At 47.5% G+C, this 20,790-nt stretch overlaps 2 protein-coding genes across 2 annotated transcripts; both read left to right on the top strand.

Annotated features, from left to right (window-relative positions):
- Positions 1-260: 260 nt before the first annotated feature.
- SRP72 (signal recognition particle 72) lies at positions 261-13,161 on the top strand. The gene is made up of 19 exons (XM_032187166.1): positions 261-408; positions 882-1,002; positions 2,830-2,953; positions 3,744-3,887; positions 4,447-4,558; positions 6,013-6,044; positions 6,617-6,741; positions 6,848-6,905; positions 7,098-7,229; positions 7,581-7,709; positions 8,207-8,279; positions 8,543-8,607; positions 9,016-9,111; positions 9,576-9,679; positions 10,257-10,334; positions 10,969-11,106; positions 11,361-11,398; positions 11,730-11,889; positions 12,909-13,161. Exons 1-19 carry the CDS (start codon positions 285-287, stop codon positions 13,081-13,083), a joined length of 2,028 nt encoding a protein of 675 aa, XP_032043057.1. The 5' UTR covers positions 261-284; the 3' UTR covers positions 13,084-13,161.
- A 1,772-nt stretch (positions 13,162-14,933) lies between these two features.
- On the top strand, positions 14,934-20,333 carry ARL9 (ADP ribosylation factor like GTPase 9). The gene is made up of 3 exons (XM_032186581.1): positions 14,934-15,241; positions 17,865-18,040; positions 19,126-20,333. The coding sequence occupies exons 1-3, from the start codon at positions 14,950-14,952 to the stop codon at positions 19,303-19,305; spliced, it is 648 nt and encodes a 215-aa protein (XP_032042472.1). The 5' UTR covers positions 14,934-14,949; the 3' UTR covers positions 19,306-20,333.
- The last annotated feature ends 457 nt before the right edge of the window (positions 20,334-20,790 follow it).

The raw sequence follows: 20,790 nt of genomic DNA, 5'->3' as shown, positions 1-20,790 counted from the left end.
GTGGTGTGAGCTTCGTTCACCTCAGATCACGGCCAACACCATTTTTAAGGGTCTGTGTGGCGTTTACACCAAGGGGGGGGGCTGATATTTGCGTATATTTTTCTTCAAACACATTCTGCGTGAAACCTAGAGCCCCTGCCAGCCGTCAACAGAGGGGGGGGAACGGAGGAAGGGGACCGGGACCGGCCTCCCCCGGCTGCGGGGCGGGGCGCGGCGGGGCCGCCCCCGGGACGTGGCAGGGCGGCCGCGGGGCCCTTCCTCTTCCGAGGGCTCCCGCTCGCAAGATGGCGGCGGCGGCCGGGGCCGGGGCCGGGGCGGGCGGCGCGGCGGCGGCAGCGCTGTGGAGCGAGGTGAACCGCTGCGGGCAGAACGGCGACTTCGCCCGCGCCCTCAAGTCCGTGAACAAGAGTGAGTGCCGCCGGGGATTCGGGGTCGAGTCATGAAATCATCGGAATTCTTTTTTTTTTTTTTTTTTTTTTTTTCTGGCAGGAAGTGTTAGCGTGTAAGACGTGTGCTTGCCTAGAAGTGCTTCTCTCCCTGCCTGTGCTCTGTGTGGCGCTGAGGCAGGTTTTGGCTCCGTGTTTTTTGCCTGGGGGTGAGGTGCCAGCGAAAGGTTTGCTCAGGTGCACGTAGCCTTGCTCCAGGTGTGTTAGCAGAGCGGTCATTTCCAGTAAATTCAGTGTTTGTACCAGATTCTTCCACATCAGCAGGCTTCTTGCGTGGTCTGAACCAAGGCAAACCATGCCAATACCCTTTTAAAACAACGTGACTGTTTTCTTTAAAGGTTTTTTTCCAAAATTTAACACTGTACATCTCTCATAAAGCACTAACATGTCTGATAACGAGGGAGATTGTCATGTTTAAACTCTTTTATTTTCCAGTACTTCAGGTTAGCAAAGACGACGTGACCGCACTTCATTGTAAAGTGGTGTGTCTAATCCATAATGGGAGTTTCAAGGAAGCCCTCAGCGTAATCAACACCCACAGTAAAATATTGTCCAGGTGAGTTGTGTCTTGCTGTAGCCTACAAAATGTGAAACTTTAAGTCCCCGAGAAGCTGCTGCAGCTGGAAGCACTGATCGACAGCAAAAGCAAGAGCAGGCAGTGCTCAGAGCCATTGGAATTGGGGGTCTCAGTGAGACACTGATTTCCTGTGGGTGTGAGAGATGGTCTTGATCAGTTTGAGACAGTCTAATGGCTTGCTTTTCTGTTGGAGAGATTGGTCATGGAGGTAACTGAACACTAGAAAAGAGGCAAATTTTCCCTGTTGATGTGGGTGAGCTCCATTGCTGGGACGAGGGAAGAAGACGTATTTCATGGGAGCAAAGAGAGGCAGGAGAAGCCCTTGCCAGTGGGAGCAAGCTGTTAGCTCTGCATGGCTTTCTCATCATACTGCTCTGCAGGGTCCTTTTCTTTGCCAGCCTGATAGTATCCAGCTTTTGAGGTGGTGCAAATGGTTTGTGCATGTTCTCAAAAATCAGGATCTTGAAGACAACTTGCGTTTTAGAACAAGTCAAACTTCTGTATTCCCTTTTAAGTTACTAAGTAGATTTAATTCTTTTCCTAATAAAGATGCTCTTAGTGCAGTGACTAAGATAAAAATTGCTCCCATGAACTGCCTGGCAGCAGCATTTTTGTATTTCAGATGCTATTCTTGTTAAGGAACTTCCCAGAGAAGTGCCTTTCAGTATCAGAGCCATGAAACTTTTCCATGTTTATATAAGATAATAAATATTATTACCTTATTCACAAACTCCTTCTTTCCTGGGATGAAAGGGGTTTAATTTAAGTTTTTAGCTTGCTTTTTAGTATGTGATGGAGACAGGAGAAATTTCTCTAAATGTAACTGGCTTCAAGTTTTCTCTTTAGCTTGGCAGTGCTGTGTCCCTCTGCCCTGCCTAGTAGGGAAGGTGGAGGTTCTTGTTCTGTCCTGAAGTTGTCTTGTCCTTCACTCGTTTTTTCACTCATTGTCCCACTCATTTGTTTTAATTCTTAATGCCATTTGTTTTTTGTTTTTTTTTTAAACTTCCCTAGTACTCAGCTCGTCTGAGATAATTTTTAAATAGGGAGAGAAATGGCTGGTCACAAGCGTCTGTCGCTGCATTTGTGGCACTAGTGATGAACTGAGGGAATTGCTGATTAATTTTCTCCTAGCTTAAGTGGTAGCTCAGGGCATAGCTGGAGCAGAGCACTCAAGGCTTGATAATGTTTTCCTGCTGGTGTGAGCTTGGCTTTGAAGCCAATTTTATGCTGACATCAGCAAACACTTTTGCTGCAATTGTACTGTGCTGATATTTCAAAATAGGTTACTGTTAGCTTAAAATCTAACAGCTAGGAGGAGCTGTGCTTTATACAGCTCCCTTTCTCTCTCTGTGGGAGTTGATTATGTGTCTTTGACAGTTTGCAGTGATGATCTGCTGTAGGGATATGCCTTCTGTTAGGGAAGGAGTCGCATAATGAAGCTTGCTGTTGTTTTGCCTTTAAACTTGATTCATATTACCAGTAGGAGGTCTGGGGAATTACTGGCTGTGTAAACAGCTGATTTGAAATGATGTTTCTGGAGACACCAGAAAGAAAAAGAAGAAGGTTCATCTTGAAGATGAAGTCTTGGTATTTCTTCTCTGGTTGATATAAAGTAGGTTAAAGATGTTTACAGCACTTGACAGATGAATTATTCAGTAATCTGGGATCATGCGCTCACCTCTGGTGCGTGGCTATTTGGAACATAATAGTCTGTGCCCAATTAGGGCTGCAGGTGTGTTCAGGCAGGTGAATGCTGTTGAATGAAGACTCCCGTGTCTGCTCTCAGCCTTTGTCTTGTCGTTGCAGTGATGTTATTGCCTTCGAGAAGGCCTACTGTGAATACAGGTTGAATCGTATCGAAAGTGCTCTCAAGACCATTCAGAGTGCCAGTCAGCAGACGGACAAGCTGAAGGAGCTCTATGGACAAGTGGTAATTACAAGCTTTTCTTCCTGGTGGCAGTTTCGTATGGATGCCTTGGCTCTCTGCTCTAATGTAGGGTGACTATGGGGATGGAATTATCTTCTCTGTCTTAAAGGTATGGAGGGGTACAGTTTCCAGCTGCTCCAGTTTGTGCAAAGCCTCAGTTGTCTGTAGAAGACAGACTAATTTTCTGACTGCCGCTGAGCCAAAGCACTGCATTCGTGACTCCCTTGCCCTTCCTGGGTCTGGCCTGATACAGTTTTAGAAGCTGAGGGGATGAAGGGTGGAGGTTGACTGATTAATTTTTTTTTGTGGTTAAGCCCTCTTGATCTTTGCCATCAGATACCTGTCCAGGAATGGTTTGTGGGACCTGATGTCTCAGGCATTAGAGGCGGAGCAGAAGAGCTGTTTCTCCCAGGTTGATCAGGGCAGTTTTGTGAAGACAGTTTTTGGATGTTTTCTCTCAGTTTCATGAAAGGCTGTTTATTTAACTTTTCTCGTAGAGAGATTAATTAATCTGGAAAAAGACTGTCTGAGAAGAAAAGCTTATAAAATGCTGCTTCTAAAGAAGCTCCTACAGGAGTTACAGCTCTGCAGCCTTTATGCATATCTGCCCTTATTGCTTGAGTCCTAGCAGATAGAATTTGCCCATACAGGTAGACGCAAATGTTAGTAATGCTCAGCCTAAAATATACGATGCTGTGCTTCTGCTGATCCATGAGGAGGGAGAAAGGAGGCTGCAGTTATTGGTGTAGGCAGGGAAATGCTGTTCTGAAGGCTCACCCCCTCCTGTTTTCAGCTGTACAAGTTGGAGCGCTACGATGACTGTCTGGTTGCATACCGGGATCTCATACGCAACTCCCAGGATGAGTACGAGGAAGAGAGAAAAACCAACCTCTCGGCTGTTGTGGCAGCACAAAGCACGTGGGAGAGAGTGATGCCAGTAAGTGTGTGCTTGTCTGGGTGTTAGAGTGGGAGCCAGGGAGTAAAGGATCAGGAGTCTTAGGGTTCTAAAGGATGGAAATGCATTTCTGTCTCTTAATGACTTCTAATGACCTAGACCACCTTGTTGTGATGGGGAATTTTTTTGTTAATGAGTAGTGCAGATAAAGATGTTCTAGTTTCTCAGAAGTCTTTGCTCTGGAGATGTGCACGGCACGCTCAGTTTTCCGTTCAGTGCTGTGGATCCTTGCCCTAGTTCTCTAGGGTAGTGGTTCTTACTCATCCTCTTCCAGCAGTGTAAGCAGTCCCCAGGTTCAGGCTGGAGTTGCTTCCTCACTGATTGTGTTTGACTTCATTGTGCAGTAGGAAGGAAGATATTTTGCACCATGACTTAAAATTTGCCAGTTGAAAATGGCCCTTTGAAAATGGCCTCTAGAGGTTTCTGTAGAAAATGTATTTGGCAAGGAATGTATGTGAAAACTATAGCTTGTGTCTGTAGCCTGTCGAATCTGTACAGATAGTTACTGTTTCTGCTGTGCTATGTTTGTTTTTCATGCTAGGAGGATTTGGGCCTTCGAGAAACCACTTACGAGCTGTGTTATAACAGCGCATGCGCGTTGATCGGGCAAGGAAAGCTGAACGAAGCAATGAAGAAACTACGGAAAGCAGAAGGTAAAATCACGGTGAGGTGTGAGAAGCTGCGTGTGACAGAAGCAGTTACTTCCTCTCTGGACGCACACTTAAGCAGAGAAAGAAGTTTGGACTGTCAATTCAAAAACTGACCAAGAGCAGAATTTTCTGTAGGTGTCCAGATGGTTCTGGGCAGAAGTGGTGTTTTTGTAGAAGCCTTCCTCTGCAGCTCTTTTCCACAGACACACTGCATGTAGCATCTCCTGGCTCTTTTCCAGCCCCCTGATTGGGGTGGAATTCCTTTGAGCAGGTTTCTTTTTTGAAGTGGGAAGCACACATGAATGTGATCTCTTCTTGAAGATGTCTAATCTATTCTAACTCCTGGTTTTATTAGCCTGTATGCATGTGTGTGTGCATATATATATGAAAAAATTACTAATTTCTTTACAATCTGTTTGCTTTTATACATAAATGTCAGTTCTACCCTGACTTTGATGATAGAATAGCAGCTCTCCCTTCCTGTTGTGATGAACACATGTAAATTTTGGGAGTTAGTGAATCTGTGTGCTGTTTACAATAGTCCTTTGGAAAGGTTTGAAGGTTTTGGTTTGAAGGTTGGACCTTTCAGTGGATAAGGAACTGGCTTGAAGGGTTCACCCAGAGAGTGGTGGTCAGTGGCTCTTGTCCAGGTGGAGGCTGGTGACAAGTGGTGTCCCTCAGGGGTCTGCACTGGAACCAGTGGCTGTTTAGTATCTTTAGTATCAGTGCACGCTTGCAACCCAGAAGGCCAGCTGCGTCCTGGGCTGCATCACCAGAGGGGTGGCCAGCAGGTGGAGGGAGGTGATTGTCCCCCTCTGCTCTGCTCTTCGGAGGCCCCACGTTGAGTGCTGTGTCCAGGTCTGGAGCCCCCAGCACAAGAAGGATATGGGGCTGTTAGAGAAGGTCCAGAGGAGGGCTGGAGCATCTCTACTATGAAGAAAGGCTGAGAGAGCTGGGGCTGTTCAGCCTGAAAGAGAGAAGACTCCAAGGAGGCCTCATTGCAGCTTCTCAGTACTTAGAAGAGGGGATATTTAGATTAGATTTTTGGAGGAAATTCTTCACTCAGATGGTGGTGAGGCACTGGAACAGGTTGCTCAGAGAGGCTGTGGATGCCCCATCCCTGGAGGTGTTCAAGGCCAAGCTGGACGAGGCCTTGGGCAACGTGATATAATGGGTGGCATCCCTGCCCATGGCAGGGAGGGTGGTTGGAGCTGGGTAGCCTTTAAGGTCCCTTCCAAGCCAAGCTATTCTATGATTCTATGTTTTGGTGAGATACATAGGAAAGTTAAGAAGTGACTGATAATTGTACTGAAAGCTTTTGTAGTGATGCAGAAGTTTCACAATCAGTATCTGCAAGGGATACATGAAAACAGTATATGCTCCCACATGCTCCTAGGCTGTTTTTTTCCCCCCCTAAGCCTTCTAAATTCTGTTCTTCCATTTGTTTTTGCTTCTAGAGCTGTGCCGCCAGTCGCTCTCAGAAGACACTGTAAGTTGCTGATGTTGTTCTGGAAAATGTGTGCTTTGCACCAGCATGAATGAGGGTGTGGTCATAAAATGTAAAACAAAATAAAATAAAATAGCCAGATAACAGCCTAAAGCTGCTAATGTGGTATTACCCAGCAAGACATGCCACTGCTGCTGGTACCAGCTGGTGAGGCTGGAGCAGCAATCGTGGTGGTTGCAGAAGTGTAACACCACAATTGCTGCTCCGCTGGTTGCACGTGCTGGTCCAGGCGGGATGGTTACAGCTTGTCTGGAACCTCCCCGTGACCCATCCATGCTATGAACACGCTGACTGGGTGATGGGAGGCTTAGGTGACTTGTAGTCACTGGTTGGTTCAAGTAGAGGGGTAAATTCAGACTTACAGTAGCAGGTGGGGCTTTCTTTTGGTTTAACCCAGGTTTAACTTGTATTTGTGCTGTGGCTTCACATGTAGTGGCTGGGGTTCTTTCTTGCTAATGCTGCTCAAGACAGCTCATAAACATTTGCCTGCGGAATGCTGAAACAAGGGAAAGAGACCAGGTGGCAGCTTTTTTTCCCCCTTGATTTTCCTTCAGGACGCGACTGAGGAGGACACCGAGGCTGAACTGGCCATTATTCACGGTCAGATGGCGTATATCATGCAACTGCAGGGTCGTACAGAGGATGCCCTACAGCTCTACAATCAAATAATCAAGTTGAAGTAGGAGCTTTTCTAAAACTGACATTCATCCCTCCATCTGTAGAGAGACCACTGTTCAATAACGGTGTGTTTTCTCCTTTTTTTTTTTTTTTTTATTTATCTGCAGGCCAGCAGATGTAGGACTGCTTGCTGTCATTGCAAATAACATCATCACAATTAACAAGGTATAGAATGACCTTGCTCCTTTCAGTGTGGCCCTTCCTTGTGGCTACTCAAGTTGTCTGTTTCTGTGAAGAGAGGCGGATAGTCAGGGAAGATTTTTTCCTAAACAGTAGTTAAATCACAGACCCAGAGAACTTCTCTTGTTGAAGGAATGTATTGAAATCATGTTGTGAGATTTATTTTTTTTTCCCCAGGACCAAAACGTTTTTGACTCAAAGAAAAAGGTCAAGCTGACCAATGCGGAAGGTGTTGAGCATAAACTCTCCAAGAAGCAGCTCCAGGCGATTGAATTCAACAAAGCTTTGCTGGCAATGTACACTAACCAGGTAGGAGAAACTGATCTGAAGTAGTTGGCTACAGACTTAGCACCCTCCACAGGAGTCTGACTAGGCAAAAATGGATGTGCAGCCAGTAGAAGATACAACCACCTGGCTTAGGCACATAGGTGTGGGGAAAAATCCCTAAAAAATAGAAGTGAAGATGATTAGGATGAGGTGGAATGGGTTTGTGGGGTTCTTAGATGCATCTGAACTGCTACTGAGAGGTTTTATTCTTGGCTTCCTGTATCCGTTTCAGGGAAGCCATTGCTAGGAGCTGATCTAAGATATAACTGGCAGGTTAGCTCTAAATTAGGTGCTTGCAGAGGCTGAGCAAACTATTCTCTTCCCCCTCCTCAGGCGGATCAGTGCCGCAAGCTGTCAGCAAGCCTGCAGTCACAGAGCCCTGAGCATCTGCTCCCTGTGCTCATCCAGGCTGCCCAGCTGTGTCGTGAGAAGCAGCACGCAAAGGCCATAGGGCTTCTGCAGGTAGGTTGAGAGAAGTACTCCTTTGGTCTCGCTCCCTTTAAACTTGTTCTGTGTGTTCTTCGTGCTTTTACCCTTTGTTTTGTTTCGCTTAAATATCCAGGAATATCTGACTGTGCTTATTTTGGCTTAGTTTAACATTTCTGGAAAGCATTTACACCCAAATGAGCCATGCTGATCTAAATGGGATAGTTCCCTTGCACCTCAGGTGTTTGTAGAAAATGTCTTCTAGGATAAGCAGTGGGCTCTGTGGCTCTACTCACAAGCAGTTTACCACAGCCTCCTTTTGGAAGGACTGAGTGGCCTGGGATTGAAACCTGAGAGGACACTGGGCCACTGGCATAGTTTGGGGTCCTCGTCTGCTGCATGCTGAAGCCTGCATGTACTGGAAAGCTTTCCTTGGCTCTTGCCAGCTTCCTGTGACTGAGCATGAGGTCCAGTTCAGCAGAGCAGCCTTGTACCCGTGCACACATTGAGTTGTTCTATCATCTGATTCCCAGGACTTTGCAGAGCAGCACCCTGCCAACGCAGCTGAGATCAAACTGACGATGGCCCAGCTAAAAATTGCTCAAGGTATGCAGTGTCTTCCCTTCTTGCAAAACTGTCAGCATGTAAGAATGGTTTAAGGCTTGGGGGGGAAATGGGCTTTAGGGAGTCCCCTGTGTGGAGGTGTGTCCTTCATTCCTGGAAATAAGGGAGATAGTTTTAAGAAGAGGACTGTTTTGTCCCCATTTTTTACCTTCAGCAGGAACTAGTGGAAGTTCACAGTCCCCTGTCCACCAGCTAGGATGAAGTGTCAGCGTGGCACTAAGGGCATGTTGTTCCCTTTCTTACAGGCAGTGTCACCAAAGCCTGTATGATTCTGAGGAGCATAGAGGAACTGCAGCACAAGCCTGGTATGGTAAGTAAAACTGCTTGCCCTGGGTCACCTCTAGTTGTGTTTAGGGTGTCTGTACCTCATTTCTTCAGTGCTGATTTTTTTTTCATGGCTGTTGGGGTAGAGATGGGGGGAGAAAAAAAGTTTCTAGTGAAACTGTGTACAGTGGCAAGCAAAGGAAGTGCCAAGACAAGAAATCTTTCTGTGGATGCAGTCCTAAGCTTGTACTGTAAGAGAAGGATTGTTGGTGACATTTCTTTGTGAGGGACCTTCAGGTAGGAAGGTCTTGCCTGGGTATCCTGCCTGTCACCATAGCTGCTTTCTAGGGACAGAGCAAAAAGCTCACATTGCCTCTGTCTTGAGGAAATCTTGTGAATTAAATGCTAGCTCTCTGTCCACAGACAGCTTGTGTGAGCTCTTGAATGTTTGCAGGTGTCTGCGTTGGTGACAATGTATAGCCACGAAGAAGACATTGACAGTGCCATCGAGGTCTTCACGCAGGCTATCCAGTGGTATCAGCAATTCCAGGCAAGTCAGTCCTGAGGAGGTAATGTGGCCTTTTCTAAGTAGCCCAAGCTCAGCTTTTCCCACTGATGCACGGCCTCAGCAGTTCATCCAGCTGTGATTTTGGAGAGCTACGAGCTCCTGTTTTGCAAACATTTGTTTTATCACTGCTGTATTATTTTAGATGTGTTGCAAAGAAGGAGAAGCAGATCCTTACTTTCCTGTCAGATTAGGAGAGTGGGAGCTACGGGTGCCCAAATGTAGCAGTCAGGCCTCCTCTCTGATTAGAAAGCATTGTGGATTAATGAGCAAGCTGCCTCATCCCGTACAGTCTTACCTCACATCCTAGAGTGCAAAGATAGTCTTCTTTCTGTATGATGGTGCTAACTAGGTTCTCCCTGGCCAGGTCTCCGGGGTATTAAAGCCAGCTAGAGCTGGGCTCCATGCTGTGAAATTAAAGACCTAATTACAGCTGCTTTGTCTTTCAGCCAGAGTCTCCTGTTCATTTGTCACTGATAAGGGAAGCTGCTAACTTCAAATTAAAGCATGGCAGGAAGAAGGAAGCAATCAGCGACTTGGAGGAGCTCTGGAAGTGAGTTGTGTGGCTGCTAAACAGGGAGTCTCTGCCCACAGACCTCTGCAAGCTGCCTGGTGCCAGGTTGTTTTTGACAATGTGGGTTCACTAGCAGCCCTCTTACAGAGTTGCTTTTGTGCAGAGGTTCCAATACAAAGCCATGTTTATGAAGGTAGGGGAGCACTTATTTGGTCTGTGGCTGACATTCACCTGAAAACCTGATTGACTTGTCCTGGAGCACTCCTATGTGCGGTGCAGGTTGCTTTGGTGACTGGGACATGTACATTTTTCTAGTGCTGCATAAACCATGGATGTTTAAGTTTTCATTTTTTTTATCCACTTGGTAGGGTATGAGAGAGTTCTGTTAATCTGCCTTTGCAACTGGAACTTCAGGGGGTTTTGTCTTTCATTGCCTGCTTTGTGATAGTGTGATATCTGTTCCTCTGTCTGCATCAGTGATGTTTGGTGGTGTGCTCCGCAGGACACCACAGACTGGCATAGCCTGTCCCCACAGATAGCAGCCGTGCTCTGGTAGCATGCAACAGGTTTTGGGATGAGTGTATGACTTGAGCCTTCTGTTTTTTCTTCTCCAAAGGCAAAACCCAAAAGATGTGCACACGCTGGCACAGCTCATCTCTGCCTACTCCCTGGTGGACCCTGAAAAAGCTAAAGTGTATCCTTTTTAGTGCCAAGGCATTTGGGCATTGCTTCCTTGGATTTCAGTTGTGTGGGGAATTTGGACCCGTTCTCACCTGAAGAAAGGCAAGGAACATCTCCAGTTGGGTACCCGGGCCAAGTTTTCTGGAGCTGCTTTATTTTCTGACTGGTGTGATTACTGTGAGATTCCAAGACCCGTTTGTCTTCGGCCTCCTCTCTGAGATGTGGTAATTTAAGACTATGAGGAACCAAAAATAGGAGCTTCTCCGTCTTTTCTGCTGCAGTCTTGGACCTGTGGTAGTAACGCAGGACTGTGCCCAACAGAATATGGCTAAACTCTCCCTGACCCAAAATGTCAGGTTCCCATACAGCTTTTGCCATCTAGAACAGCATTCAGAGTAAATTGCTGCTTCTGTCCCCCACCTCAAAGAAGGGAAAAATGAGGCAGAGGGCAATTAAGTAGCTCGCTCCAGCTTGGGCAGGGAGCTGGGGCTGGCCCTGTAGGTCTGCCTGGTATTGCCATCAGGCTGAATTTGTTCAAGCTGATGGTTTATTTTGGTACCTGAATAAAGATGGGTGTTTCTTTGGTTGCTGTTTGCCAGTTGAGTGTTAGCTTTCCTGGTTTGCATCCCTGAACTCTTCCTTTTCAGTCTCAGCAAACATTTGCCTTCCTCGGACACCATGTCACTGAAGGTAGATGTTGATGCCCTGGAGAACTCCCATGGAGCGACCTACGTTCGGAAGAAAGCTGGGAAACTCACTGGAGACAACCAGCAGAAAGAGCAAGGGTAGCGTGCTGCTTTGGCTCTGGCACAGACACTTTTTGGGGTGGTGCAGGAGCCACACCTGCTGTGGTGGGGGTATTGGTGCAGCAGACGTGCTGGTGGAAGGGGAGCCTGTTGTGTAACTGCAAGGAGCTTCAGATAGCAGCAGACAAAGTTGTTAGAGAAATGGGAATGGTTTAGCTTCTTCCAGAACTAGCTTTTGGTTGATTTCTCAGAAAAGCTGTGTCACAGTGGCTGTTTCCCTGTTTGCTTTTCAGGCAAGGGGAGGTGAAGAAAAAGAAGAAGAAGAAGAAAGGTGAGTTGTACTTCCTAGATGTTGATAAGGCGCAGATGCAGAGAGCTGGCCAGATTGTTTCTTCTGGTAGCTAACCTGCAGCTCCCTGGGAGCTGGAGCCCTTTGCTGGGACTCGTGAACTGAAGTGTTCGTGACCGATTGCTCATCCTGTGTGGGGCATTTCTCCACAGAAGGGAAAGCAGCTCCCTGACAGGACATTTACAGCATCATGTGCTGTGGGTTGCTGGAGTCTGTGTAATTCCTCTCTGCTGACAACCCCTATGTATCCCTTGTTGATGCCTCTCTAACGTGTTGTCCCCCATCTCATTTCCTGGCACTGGCTGTTCTGCAGGAAAGCTGCCCAAGAACTACGACCCCAAGGTAACTCCTGACCCTGAGCGGTGGCTTCCAATGCGAGAGCGTTCCTACTATCGCGGACGGAAGAAGGGGAAGAAGAAGGATCAGGTTGGCAAAGGAACTCAGGGTTCAACCACAGCTGGTTCCTCTGAACTGTAAGTACCCACTGCTGGGTTTGGTGTGGGGAATGACTCCTGGGTGGCTCGGAAGCGTGGCTTTGTGCTTTCCTGTGGCTCTGTCACCTCACCGGCCCTGGGTAGCACAGCTGAAGCTGCACTTTGTCACTTGAACCTTCTACCAGGTGCCCTTCCAGAAGTTCCCTATAATTAACTGAGAAGCAAAATGATACGATAGGCATGCTCGAAGGTGCCAAGGTGCAAATAAAACCCCAGAAGTCTTTTAATGTGCTTTTCTTAGCTTTGAGGACTAGATGAATTTTGCACGCCCTCTCTCAACCTATTTTCTTTTGTCTTTTGGTTACTGCTAGCCATTATTTGGGAAAGTACCATACATCCCTCTAACTTGATCTTGATTTGAGCTGGAATCAGGGTTTTCCTTTATGTATGAGGCCTCACAGCAAGCTGGTGACTTACTAGCATCTGGGAGAAGGAAGTACATTTAAAATAATAGCGACATAGGGAACTGCTAGTCGGGGATGATACAGCTCTTCTTTATACAGCTGTCTCTCAAAATGGAAGCATGAAAAGCCTTTTGTGGTACTGTTAGCTTGAGCAGTGTCTGAGCAAAGAGAGCTGGCACAAAGGTGCCTTTGTCATTAAGGAGAAAAAGGATGTTGATCTGCAACTGCGTATCTGGGGGCCTTAAAAGGGTTTTCTTGCATTTGCATGAGTGTCAACTGTCTATTCAGAAGTTGAAAGCTGTGCTTTTGTTGTTGGGATTTCTGCTGTCTGATGAGCATCAGTTAGAAGGTGATTGCCTGTCCTTTGAGACAAGTTCCCATCATCCATCAACCCTCCTGTGTACACTGAAGCTCATTTAAGATGAGCAGAATCTCCTTGCTTGAGCGCTCTCGCATCCATGGTGGTGTTGTAATGCTATTTTATATGACAGCTAAGCTACTCTATCTTTTGCTCTCAGCTTCCTGCCCAGCTGTTGCTACAGTGCCACCTCTCGCAGGTGTTTGTGAACCCATGTGGTGCATTTTTCTCTGTAGGGATGCCAGCAGGACTGCCAGCAGCCCACCTACCTCCCCTCGGCCCGGCAGTGCTGCCGCTGTATCGGCTGCGAGTAACGTCATCCCTCCCAGGCACCAAAAACCTGCTGGTGCCCCAGCCACCAAGAAGAAACAACAGCAGAAGAAGAAGAAAGGGGGTAAAAGCGGATGGTAAAAAGGATGTGTAACCTCCCTCCTTCAGTAGGTGATGCTGGTTGCATAATAAAGGTCAAAAGCCAGTGGCGGTGAAAGACTCGTGGCATCCAAATCTCTCTGTGCTCTGGGAGGAGATGGGCTGGTATGGACACCGTGATAATGTCTGCTCACCAAGTTGTCTTCCTTACATTAGTTCCCACTGTGGCTTGTCTTCCTTCAAAGCTGTGTTAGTATGGAGCATAAATCAGAATAATGAGCCCCACGGAGTATGTTTGGGGGGCTGCTATGCCTCCTGTTCAAGCAGGAGGAGGCCTGGGGTACTACATGTGGGAGCAGCTGTGGTACTGTCACATGGGGAAAAGGGTGGGTGAAAAGGACCATGGCCTTATTTGGTTCTCTCTTGTGCTTTTGGGGAACTGCGTTCTTAACTGTAAATACACACAGAGCTTGTAGCTTATTTCTGGAGTGAGATCTGTTCCATATGTTCAGCCCCAGGAGCTGCATGCTTCCCAGTCCCTGCTCCAACTCCTGTTTTAGTTGTTAGCGGAAATTACTTGCTGGGACAGCACACTGGATTTGTGAAGGCCTGTTTTTGAGACTAGTAAGCTTCCTTGAAAGTTGGAGTAATGATGCCTTGCATCTCTTCTCCCCACCACTGTCACCAACTGCAAGTTAGAAGCTGGGTTGTTGGGCTTAATGTTTAGCTGCATCCCCCAGTGAGGGTTAGGAAAGTCCTCTTCATCAAGCTCTAACAGCCCTCTCTGCAGGTTGATTTTCATGTTTCCCCTTTCAAGACTGCAAATCTAACTTCCTCTGCTGTTGTACCCTTCCCCAGCCATCCTTGCCACACAGTGCCCTGCAGCCTGTGTAAAATGGTGCTGGTGGCATGGGACAGGGCTTCATACTACAGCAAAGACTTTCCTGAAGTTGTTAGGATAAGAAGAGGAAAAAAATGATTTTCAAAATATTTAACTTTGTGCTTTGGGTTGCGTGCTGTTTGCATGCCAGGTAGTTCTCCTGGACAACTCTGCGTGAAGGAACTATATGTTTAAGAGCAGTCATTTTTTTTATCAATAGCTAAGCAAAGAGCAGTCAAATGGGGAAGGAAACTCTGGCCTGGCTGTGGCATCTTTGTACTCAGATGGTAAGTATGGAAGGAACTGGCTGTTACCATAAAACTCAAAGGCAGCCTGTAAAAAGAAATCTGTCCACGTCGCTTAACTTCCAGAGGTGTGGAAGAACCAATACCGTGTTTAAACATTACATTTATGCTACTAGTGTATGTGCCAGTCAAAGCATTCAGCAGGTTTATCCGCCAGTGTCTCTGCAAGCACTGTCCTTGGTGTTTTGTCCTGGTTGGTCACTGACCACCGAACAGCACAGGCGCAGATGGTCTTGAAAAACAACAGACGGCCTGGATTACACAGAAGATAAGCTGAGGGGGGAGAGCAAGACGTAAGATGGCAAAGTGTGTGGCAGCTGACCTGGCGTCCCCTCTTCTGCTGCCTTAGTAGGAGGCATGGAGCAGTGAAAAATAGCGAAAACAAAGTGTTTGTGATGGTTGTGCTGGAGAAGCATTGCCCATTTTGAAAGGAGGCTGTGGGTGAGGTGGAAGAGGTGCAGCAGCTCTCCCAGCACCCTCACCCACCTCCAGAAGCAAGTGCTGCAGTCTACGCCATTTCACCACGCGTAGCCACCGCCAGCGGTGACCCTGACAGCGAAACCCTGTGCTTGAAGGGATTTAAACCCCGTCCTGTGGGTGGAAGCATGCGCAGGGGAAGCCGAAAAGGGGGGAGCCTGCAGGGGGAGCCGCCTCCCCGCCGCAGCCGGGCCGGCCATGGGCAGCCGCCTGCGGCCCGCGGCGCTCTGCGCGGCCGCCCTGGCCATGGCGGGCGGCGCGGCCCTGGCGGCCTGGGCGTGGGTCCGCCTGAGGGGCCGGGGAGCAGGGCGGGGGGAGCCCCCGGCACCGAGGCTTTGTCCCTTCCCTTCCACCGGTGTCGCCCCGCAGGGGAAGCGGCAGGGCAGGCAGATCCTGGTGCTGGGGCTGGACGGCGCGGGGAAGAGCAGCCTGCTGCAGGCGCTGGCCACTAACCAGGTGAAGCGCAGCCTGGCGCCCACCGAGGGCTTCAACGCCGTCTGCATCGCCACCGAGGAGTCGCAGATGGAGTTCCTGGAGAGTGAGTGGGGTTTATTTTACTGCCTACGAGCTCCCGTCCTGCGTGCTTGTGTTTGAAAGCCTCGTATCTCCCCGTGCCTGCTCTGCTAACACAAAGCCGTGGTTGTTTTCCCTGTGGAGATCCTGCTTTCCCACCCTGCTCGGTGCTCACGCCTGATAAGGGCAAGCGTAGAAGAGGTGAATAAGGTGAAAGAGGAGAACACACAGAGCTTTCCTTCCTGCTTTTTCTTCAAAAACCTATCTAAGGGACCCTGGAGTCAGGTCAGTGCCTGGTATCGAGAGGCTGACACCCTAACCTCGCCGGTGCCAGCTTTCTGCAGGGACAGAGGCTGCCATTTAGTTCTTCCTGTGCTGTGCCAGGGCTTGCCTGTTGGAGCTGGCGGCTAGCCCAGGAACGCCTCAGTGCCTTTGTCAGCAAGCACAAAGCAGCTGTGCTGTTACCAGGCAGACGGTATTCAGGATGTGAGGATGAAGCCTCCAAGGCAGAGCGTCGTTCCCAGTCCTACCGTGGAAGTCTCTGCACCATGCAAGGGAAAACACCTCTTCAGAGATGCTTAGAGTCTGTGTCCCTCCCCTGGTTGGTATTAGACACTTGTATTTCCCACTGGCTTTGCTGGGAGTGAGGTGGTCTCCGAGCTAGAGAAACCCACAGGATTTCTGCTGCTGCCTGGAGGTTGCTTGGGCCCAGTGCAGTGCAGGATGCTTGTTTCTGAGTCAGCCTTCCCTCTCTGGTCCAGGTTGGTAGTGACTGAGATGTGGTGGCTACGATCTTGACCCATGGGAGATGAAATGTCTTAAGCCAATTTCAGCCAGGTAAATCTGCGCATGGCACTCTGATCTGTTATTTACCCAGTCTGTACCATTGCCTAGACCAGAGATTAGCAGCCTGCACTGTGAACGTGCAGCTCATTATGATTTTCAGACAGTAGGGGTTTTATTTTGCCAACCTGGACAGATAGAAAAAAACATTTTTTGTGTACCATCATGTAAATAAGTAGGTGGAATCTTGCCTCTTCAAGGAGCTCCTGGCTTCTGCTGAGTTGCTGCTACTGGTTTGGGAAAGAAAAAATGTTCACTATGAGGTTGCAGACCCCTGATTTATGCTATGTATGAATGCACTGGACAGAAAGACTAGCAATGAGCATAGAGAACATCCCAGTACAGAGTCAGAGCTATCTGCCCCAAGTGTAAGGTCAGTTACAGTCTGTTGGCTCCTTCCCCCAGTGGCAGACTTGCATCTGCAGACAGTGCTGCACTGAGGCTCTTGAAGATGAGGCACAAACACCCTAGCAGGGAAACATTGCTTCACTTTGTGTGTTGTTGAAACTGGTAAATAATTTTGACTTAAGGCAAAATTGCTCTGAAACAACAAATTTACTAAGGGCAGTAAATTTGATAGCTAGTCAGTTTTGAAAAGAGCTCCTAAAAAGACAAGAAACTATTACAGGGAAACTAAATATATTGCTTTGGAAACTTGCTGCAGTTGGAGTCAAGTCACCTCCGTCTCTTGAGCCTGGTGTTCTGCAAGGTACCTTCACGCACACACCCCCTCCCTGCCCTTGATTGCCTAGAAGTGATAGACCTGGAGAGCTGAAAATATACAGAATCACAGAATGGTTTTGGTGGGAAGGGACCTCTAGAGATCACCTGGTCCAACCCCCTGCCAAGCTGGATCACCTAGAGCACATTGTGCAGGATGGCATCCAGGTGGGTTTTGGATATCTCCAGAGAAGGAGACTCCACAACCTCCCAGCAGCCTGTCCCAGTGCTCTGTCACTCTCCCAGTAAAGTGCCCTCTCACATTCAGATGGAATTTCCCATGCTTCAGTTTGTGCCTGTTGCCTCTCATCCTGTTGCCTCCCTGAAGTGCTTAATACACTGTAAGCTATTCCTGCTTCTCTTAAACTCAGCACCACCAATGTTCTCAGATGGAAAACAGCAATCTCAGGCACGTGGCTTCACCACAGAACTGTTATAAGCCCTTGTTTTGAAGGTGAATATCTTTCTTCCATAGCCAACAGAGTCTGGGCAGAATTGTATCCTGTGCAAAGATTTATCCCATCACCTAAGGACAGCTCAAAGAGTCTGTTGGAACTTGATTTTTATCTCTTCCTAAACACCTCTGGTGCTTTGACAATATGAAAGCTGTGGGAGCTTTTGATTTAGTCCCTAGTGTAATGCAAATCTGATGAGAGCCCTCCCCATTCCAGAATTAAATTTCTCTCTAGGAAACTGTAGGCCTGCTTTGTCTGAAAATGAGATGGGCATCCCTGTGAAATGGGGACATTCTCACGTTGTCCTTCTGGACACTGAACTTTTTTCCACTGTCCCTTCTGGCTCGAGAACAAGACCCATGGTGCAGAAAGCAACCATAAAAAACAAACAAATAAACAAACAAAAAAAAAACACTCAAGAGCTTGCAATAGAAAGGTTTTTATTTCTTTCTGAGCACACTCAAGCCTGCCTCAAGTAGGACTTGACTGAGGAAAATAAAGCTATTTCTGTGCTCATGTACAGTAACCCAAATTCCTTGGGTTTTCAACCCAGAGCCTGCTGTCTGGACCTCTGGGAGCTGTGCTGCTTGGATTATTTGGTGAATCTTGTGTTGCTGTGTTCTCTCCCAGTTGGGGGCAGTGAATCTCTGCGTTCATACTGGAAGATGTACCTGCCCCAAGTGCTGCTGCTGATCTACGTCGTGGACTCAGCTGATCATGCTCGGCTGCCTGTGGCGAAACAGCTGCTTCATCAACTGGTCGAGAACAACTCCACCCTGCCCGTGGTGGTTCTGGCCCACAAGCAGGTAGGAGTTCCCTGCCCTTACTTGAGCTTGGGCTGGCAGCTGCTCTGAAAACAGCCAATAAAGCTTTTCAAAGAAGGCCACATGCTGGGGAGTTTTCTGAGGCACCAGCTGACAGCAGAGGAAATTAATCTGGCGTTGAGTTTTGGACCTGTAAGATGAAGGTCCTGCACTCAGAGATGGTGCAGAACAAGCTGTGGGTGGAAGTAATGGTGAAAACTGCTGCAGAGCTGCAAGGCTTTAGAGCAGCAAGGGAGACCGCAGTTGAACCTGGAATTAGGTTTCTCTTCTGAATAGCTGTCCCTGGATACCTCTTTACCTAGCAATTTATCCCCACATAGCAAAGCACAATTGTTTGCTTTCACATCGTCTGTTTAGTTGCTCCTGTGGTTGCTTGCTGTAGCGTAAGAGAAGAGGAGCTTTCTTCACAAGGCAATGTTTTCTTCTGATTTCTGTGAAAGTGTCAATGATTGATACCTGCAGTAGATGACAGAACAGCTGAAAGTCTTTAAGTGCAGATTTTTTATTATTAATTTTTTTTTTTGGAGCCATGTGCTTGGTTTGTTCTACATTGTTACCACCCAAATATCTGTTAACTTAGATGTGTTGCTAGCAGTCCTTTGTATTAGTCTCATAAGTCTTGGCTTCATCAAACACAAATGCTACTGCTGATTCTCTAGGTCCCTGAGACAGAAGTGCTGGGGGCTGGGAAGGTAATGAGGGAATGACTATTGTGTATTTGCCCTGTTCTTGTAACTCTATGTGGGGTGCTTGGGGTCTTGGACCAGCAATACTTTTTTTCTAGCTTGAACAGCTAGTCGTACATTATTATTGGAAATTATTATTATCACTGAAATAACTGGGAGCAGAGCCGTACCCTTATTTCTTCGGGAAGAAGTCAGGTTAAGGATAAACATTTTGGTTCCAAAGCATTTTTGGGCAAGGAGACACGATCACATAAGGGTACATAGAAGAGCAGTGCCCCCAGATGTTCTGAGACCCTTCCCCTCCCTGAGGAAAGGCTCAGAGCAGGACTGGTGCCGCCGCCTCTCGAAACTAACAGGCTTGTTTTTGGTTTTGTGTGACAGGACCTTGAAGGTGCATACTGCATCACAGATATCCACGATGCTCTGGCACTGTCTGATATCGGGGACAAGAGGAAGATGTTCTTGATCGGTACCCACGTGGCAGAGGATGGCTCAGAGATCTCCTCCAGCATGAAGGATGCCAAGGAGCTTATAGCAGAGCTGTTTTTGGAAATGCAGTGACAGCTCTTTTCCTTCAACACAATTCGTGCAGCTGTGGAAGATGAGGTGTTAGTATGTGGTCGGTTTGCCGCGTGGCAGCTGAAATGTAGAAGTACCTTTTCCCTGTGGGTGTGGAATTCCTCTGAAAATTATGTCTAGTTGGTAAGAAAATCTATTTCATAGTGTTTTTAAAATACCTTTGGAAAATAATGTATTTGTAGCCTATTTGTAGGGGAAAGTGAAACTCTCAGACAGCAGAGTTAGGGGTATGTATAGCTTAGGCTGAGACAGCCGCTTGCCAGGTTGGAATTAACCATCGGCTTTAATGAACCAAAGTTGTATTCAGTGAATTTAACCTGTCCTGAAGTCTCAGGTTTAAATTGAATTATGTTTACTTCATAGGTAATGGATTTTACAGAGCTCTGTTAGTCGAGTTGTGCTGTTAAAAATGAGACCACCTCTTGAGAGTGCCAGAAATGTTAAGTCCTGTGACAGAACTGCATTTTTGATAGTGACAATTTCTGGTTTTGCTCTATAGGAGCTGCCTTTTAGGGGAATGACAAATTGGTAATTTCTGGAAATTGGGCTTGTTTACAGCTTCTTTAGTGGATGAGAAAGACAAGAAAATTAAAGCAATAAGACATTAAAATTTTCTTTGCTTACAGGGAAAAGAAAAAACACAAAACAGTGCAATTTAAGGTAGTGATTGAAAGCATTTAAGTTAGGTTGGCATCAGAGGTTGGGGGAATCCATCAGTTTGAGTGACTTATTTTGGTTTAGTCCAGATTGTGCTTGAGCAAGCAGTGTCATGGGTGAAAAATCCATCACTTTTGGGAAGTGATTTCTGTTAGCACAGCAGATAAGGAAGATGAGTTGGAAAGGAGCGTTACTTTCTCAGTGTCAGTGTCCTTGTAATTACACTCCAAACAAGTGATTCAGGTTCCAGGCAGTACTGCAAAAGACACGTTTTATAACCAAATGTATTGTACAAGTTTTTTCTAGTTTTGTCCTTTGTAACAGATGCATAAATCAGAAAATTTTACTCTTAACGACTGGTCTGGGTTTCATTTGCTTCAACAAGGAACGACACAGCAGACCTTCATGGCCTTTCTTGGACAGCTACCTTTTAAAATTGTTCTTTTTGCAATTCTGTAAGGGATGGGTGCTCGGCTGGCCTGCCTCTGTGCAAACAGTCCCCTGCCAGCAGGGCTCAGGCTTCTGCAGGCAGCGGGATTTTCCCTGAGCTCGAGGCAGAGGGAAGGCAGCGAGAGCTGGGCTGAAGACCCCGCAGCGAGGCAGCACGATGAAGCAGATGGCCGCACACCTCCGAGGCCTCCCAGTGGTGTGGAGGCAAGACAGGAGCGAAGGGAAGGCTGCTGCAGGCAGAGGGGCTGTGGAGGCTCCCTCACAGGCTCCAGAAGAAGGGCAGCTCGGTGGGCAGATGGGTGTGGATGAGCTATCTGCCTCCCTTCGAGGCCACTCCGCCGGTGGCCATCCCCTTGTCCA

This window comes from Aythya fuligula, chromosome 4 (genome assembly GCF_009819795.1).
Source record: "Aythya fuligula isolate bAytFul2 chromosome 4, bAytFul2.pri, whole genome shotgun sequence".
In the NCBI taxonomy this organism is placed as follows: Eukaryota; Metazoa; Chordata; class Aves; order Anseriformes; family Anatidae; genus Aythya; species Aythya fuligula.
This window is presented reverse-complemented; position numbering and strand designations above follow the sequence as displayed.

Excerpts from the sequence above, each read along its gene's own strand:
- SRP72 (XM_032187166.1), top strand. The coding sequence starts at position 285 with ATGGCGGCGGCGGCCGGGGCCGGGGCCGGGGCGGGCGGCGCGGCGGCG. Across the intron at positions 409-881 it reads CCTCAAGTCCGTGAACAAGA|TACTTCAGGTTAGCAAAGAC; the intron begins GTGAGTGCCGCC and ends TTTATTTTCCAG. Across the intron at positions 11,890-12,908 it reads ACAGCTGGTTCCTCTGAACT|GGATGCCAGCAGGACTGCCA; the intron begins GTAAGTACCCAC and ends TTTTCTCTGTAG.
- ARL9 (XM_032186581.1), top strand. The coding sequence starts at position 14,950 with ATGGCGGGCGGCGCGGCCCTGGCGGCCTGGGCGTGGGTCCGCCTGAGG. Across the intron at positions 15,242-17,864 it reads GCAGATGGAGTTCCTGGAGA|TTGGGGGCAGTGAATCTCTG; the intron begins GTGAGTGGGGTT and ends GTTCTCTCCCAG. Across the intron at positions 18,041-19,125 it reads TGGTTCTGGCCCACAAGCAG|GACCTTGAAGGTGCATACTG; the intron begins GTAGGAGTTCCC and ends TTTGTGTGACAG.